Raw genomic sequence first — 4,778 nt, 5'->3', positions numbered from 1 at the left:
CTCTTTTCGCTATCTCATCTTGCTTGAGGTTCCAAGAATGGGGACCTAAATTCAACATTCAAGAACATTTTGACATTATTGTGAAGCTCGAGGTCTTTGAGAAGCTTGTATCAGTTCATTGCATAGACCTTTGACTTTTGTGTCCTTTGAAGGAAATGGAACTGAAAATGTTTGAATTTCAATTATTAGATCAATTAAGTTTTGTTATCATCAAAATCAAGAAGAGAGTCATCACTCAATCAATAGATGCATATTGGAATGGGTCTCCAAATGATAGAAAATGCACCTTTGGCTATTGTATTCTAGTTGGAGGAAACTTAATCACATAGAAAAGTAAGAAGCAGAATGTTGTTGCTAGATCTAATGTTAAAGCTGAATATAGAGCCATGGCACTTGCGATAAGTGAGCTACTATGAATTAAATCTCTACTTACATAGTTAACAAAGATGGTCCTATGGAACTTCACTATAATAATCAAGTGGTCATCCATATTATCCCCAACTCGGTCTTCCGTGAACAAACAAAACACATTGAAGATGACTGTCACTTAGAGAAAAATTGTAAGCTGACACTATATGTCTTTAAGCATGCTTCATCTCAAAATCAAGTTATAGATATATTCACAAAGCAATTTACATCAAAGATTTTGACCACTACATGTACCAAGATGGGAATATATGATATCTTCTTACCACCAACTAGATGGGAGTCTTAGAAGATATGTATAACTTTAAGTGGTATTGATGTAAAAAGTTTGTATTCTTTGCCTTTAATCTCCACCTATTAGAGTGAGGGGCATGTATGTAATTTGTTATTTTGCTCTATATAAATAAATGTAAGGGGGAGGATTAGGGCATTCATTCAGTACCCTAATCCTCTCACTCTTCCTCATGTGCTCTCTCCTTTCTCCAACAACTGACCTCTCCTCTCTTTCTCTCTCTCTCTCTCCTTCTCTCCTTTTTCTTTTACCTCGTGTTATGAGCATTACCACCATGGAATCCTGAAAATAAATTTCTCTCTCTTCTCCATTTCTCTTTCTCTCCTTCTCTTCTTCTCTCCTTCTTATAAATAAAAATTTTAAATTAGTGATTTTTATGATGATAGTTTGATTTTTTCTAACTTAGGAAAAATTAAACCATCGTCTACGGTGACGGCGGCGGGCAACGCCGATAGAGGCGGCGCTCTGATGGTACGCCGAGAGGGAGAAGAGAAGTCGTCGCCGAGGGAGGAAGGCCTCCCTCTCCTCTCCCTCTCGACCTCCGTCGCAGAGCCTCTCAACCTCTCATACTCAGCGACGGAGGTCGAGAGGGAGAGGCCGTAGAGAGGGAGACCGAAGTGAGATGTCGAAGCTGAGAGAGGGAGCAAAGAGATGGATGCCAAAGCCGAGAGAAGGGGTGCGGGAACAAAATGAGAGGGGCGCGCTCGTTTCATGTACATGAATGCCAAAATTAGGCGAAAAGCACTTACCGTCATTTACGCTTTTGACATGATCTCCTGAGTCATATTAGTCATGTACATGACTTGAAGTCCGGCTCTCAACTAACGACCTCAGGACATGAACTGAGTAATGCGGCTAAAGTTCATGTCCTGAGTCAAGTTGACTAACCCCCCATTAAGGGGGTGGAAAGATTTTTTGCCTCTTATACTTCCAGCACGAATAAAGAGGAAGAAAGCATGCTAGAGGGGATAATAAATAAACTTTAATTGAAAAAGCAAGTTGGACTTAACTCCAACCAATATTGGTTGCACGTAAATTTTCTATTTTTAAAAAAAAAACATACTATTTACAAGAATGACATTCACTTTCTATATCTAAATTGAAAAATAGAAAAAAATTCAAGCAAACATTAACATAATTGTATGAGATAAGAAATAAAATAAAAATATATATATTTTTTAATTTATTCAATTTAAATTTCATTATTAAATTAACAATTAAGTGCACTTACGCTTAAGAAGACTTAAGTCCATCCTTTTTCAACTAAAAAAGGGTGACTTGTTATTTTTATTAATTTACAATAGCAATAATAGAAATAAGGATGTTATAGTAAAGACACTAAGTATAGGTATTCTTATAAAAAAAAATTTTCTCTTTTAAAAAAGCATACTATTTACTAGAATGACATTCACTTTCTATATCTAAATTTATAAATAGAAAAACATTCAGGCGAACAATAACATAATTGCATGAGATAATAAATAATTAAAATAAGAGTAATTTTTTAATTTATTCATTTTAAATTTCATTATTAAATTATGTCCTTTCCCTAATTTTTTTTTACAGAGTTCAACTTTTTTGTTGGTGAAATAAATTTTCTAAAAAAAGTACTTCCATCGATGAAATTGGATTTTTTTCAAGAGAAGTTTCATTGAAAGCTACCAAATGAAAAATTTTGCTAGTGAAAAATTTTCTTAGCTATTTTTTTTTAATTGTAAAATTTTTGTATAATTTGCGAATAAAAGTCTTTGTTGAAGGAAATGGATATTATTACACACGTATATAGCATCTAGTATTAGAATATAAGTAGAAAGCTAGTTATCAGAATAAACAAATAATATGAATTCTTTTAGTGGAAGCGGACCAAGCCTCTTACAATTAGACAAATTAAAAACTACAAAGTGGAACAATGCAATAATGTATATAATAGGTGGAAAGATATGATTATGTATATAATAGATGTCTCTTAAGAAGATATCTTATTAAAATAATAAATAATAATTAAAAATATCTTCTAAAAGCAATTATTTGATAGGAAGTGGCTATAGTTTCTCAACATTTAAGTATTTAAGACTTAATAGTATGCACGATTATGCATATAATTTAAAAGACCTTCCAAAAACAAGTTCTAATTGGTTGCCAATAACGCGGGAAGCTGGAAATCATGACCAGAAATATTCACCTTGATCCAACCCTTCATCAGTTTTCTGGGGTGCTAATAGTTGTCTTTATTAACCTAGTCGTTGATCAGAGTCTTCTACATCAAGCCTACCTATTTTCTAATTCTCATTAAAAAAAAAACACGTTCATCACTATAATACCGATAATGGCTTACCACACTGGTGCATAAATACCACGTCTCCGCCCGTGCTTCTCTCAACAAAGCCCTTACAACCCCTCCTCGATTCTCCTTCCAGTTTTTCTCATCTCAACCATAAATCTTAAACATGGTTGCCGGTAGCTTTTCTCAGGCACTCGTCTCTCCAGTCTCTCCTGCTAGGCTATGGAAGGCCTCCATCGACACCCACAACTTGATTCCGAAGCTCATTCCCGACCAGGTAGCTAGCATTGTGCTCCTGGAAGGCGATGGTGGAGTCGGCTCAGTGACACAATTCAATTTCGGCGAAGGTTGTCAGTTCGTTTATTATTATAACTCTTGATCAAAATTAATGCGGGTGATGCTACCTTGTTATTTATTGCTTTTTTGTCGACAAATGCAGCTTTGAAGGACCTTAAATATGTGAAGAACCGGGTTATTGGCATGGATAACGAGAATTACGTCTTTAAGTTCAGTCTCGTGGAAGGAGGGGGCGTCGGAACCAAACTGAAGTCCTGCACCATCGAGAGTACAATGGAGGCAACGAGTGCAGAGGGAACCAAGACGACTTTGAAGATGGATTATGACACCCTTGACGACGGTCCACTGAGCCAAGAAGAAGCCCAGACCATCGTTGGAGGAGTACTGCGCCAGACTAAGGCTATCGAGGGCCATCTTGAAGCCAACCCAGATGCCTATGCGTAACCACGTTTCAGGCTTCAGATATCATTGGGAACATGCAGTGTAAGAGAATATTGCTGTTGCGTGGGTTTGTTTGTGTGTGTTCGCTCGCGTGAGAGAGAGAGAGGGGAGTGTAATAAAGGGCAAAAGTGTAATAAAATCGGTTGTAAGACATGTTATTTAATGTTTAAAAATTATTGAAGTCTTCGAGACCATTTGATAATGGATGTTGAGAGGAAACTAATGAATTAGAAACCTTCAACATAGAAGAAGGGGTACTAACATTTTTTTCTTTTAAATAAATCCACTAATGAAGTATGAAGAAAGCTTGATGAGGGCAAAAAACGCCTTATTTAAAAAACAAGTGTCCTTTAGCTAACCACTTACACAAACTAGTGAAACAACACGAACAATTATTAATTGCTCTGAAGATGGAACCTCTAGTTTTTTAGAGTTTAGGATCCCCCATGTTAAGGTATACATGAAAAAATTTATGAAGAATTCATACAAGTTACTCATGAAGGAAGGAATCCAACCATGAAGAGATAAGTTATTTCTTGTTATTATTTACACTTTTTCTTTGCTATATGCTGAGCCTTGGATCTCTGGATTACATAAAAAAAATATGGCCTTCATATGAGAAGTTGTGAAGGTTAATTCTTGGGGTTAAGATGATGTTATAATTTTGGTCTTCTTGTCGCTAAATTAAAAGTTTGATCAAGATCGGTTGTTACAATTTTTTTCTATCAAGATTGATGATTTGAGAAGAGGATGTTTATGTGATGGAAATTATTTGAACTTCAGTCACTTACATGTGACTTGGCTCGATTTCCTAATGTTCAAGATCCTTTGTTTGGTAACTTGGATTCAAGACAAGTTGTTTATACTCAGATCCTAGTATACAAAGCATGAGACAAGTTCTCTCTTTGAATTTTTTCAAGTTAAAGTGATTGATAATATGTTATTTGGAAGTTGGGATTTTCCCCTATGAGATGAGATTTATACAAGATGAATAATTTCCTAAACTTTGATACTTTAGGAAGAAGACACAGGTTTGTACAA

At 35.4% G+C, this 4,778-nt stretch overlaps 1 protein-coding gene across 1 annotated transcript; it reads left to right on the top strand.

Annotated features, from left to right (window-relative positions):
- The first annotated feature begins 3,165 nt into the window (after positions 1–3,165).
- LOC137954860 (major strawberry allergen Fra a 1.07-like) lies at positions 3,166–3,740 on the top strand. Its single transcript, XM_068801763.1, has 2 exons — positions 3,166–3,346; positions 3,439–3,740. Exons 1-2 carry the CDS (start codon positions 3,166–3,168, stop codon positions 3,738–3,740), a joined length of 483 nt encoding a protein of 160 aa, XP_068657864.1.
- Positions 3,741–4,778: the final 1,038 nt, after the last annotated feature.

Source organism: Aristolochia californica, unplaced genomic scaffold, assembly GCF_029961685.1.
Source record: "Aristolochia californica isolate CCGP_79_NKW_82.1479 unplaced genomic scaffold, dmAriCali1.0.hap1 SCAF_2, whole genome shotgun sequence".
NCBI lineage: Eukaryota > Viridiplantae > Streptophyta > Magnoliopsida > Piperales > Aristolochiaceae > Aristolochia > Aristolochia californica.
The sequence above is the reverse complement of the archived record's forward strand: the minus strand, read 5'-3'. Positions and strand labels throughout refer to the sequence as shown.

Excerpts from the sequence above, each read along its gene's own strand:
- LOC137954860 (XM_068801763.1), top strand. The coding sequence starts at position 3,166 with ATGGTTGCCGGTAGCTTTTCTCAGGCACTCGTCTCTCCAGTCTCTCCT. Across the intron at positions 3,347-3,438 it reads ACAATTCAATTTCGGCGAAG|CTTTGAAGGACCTTAAATAT; the intron begins GTTGTCAGTTCG and ends CGACAAATGCAG.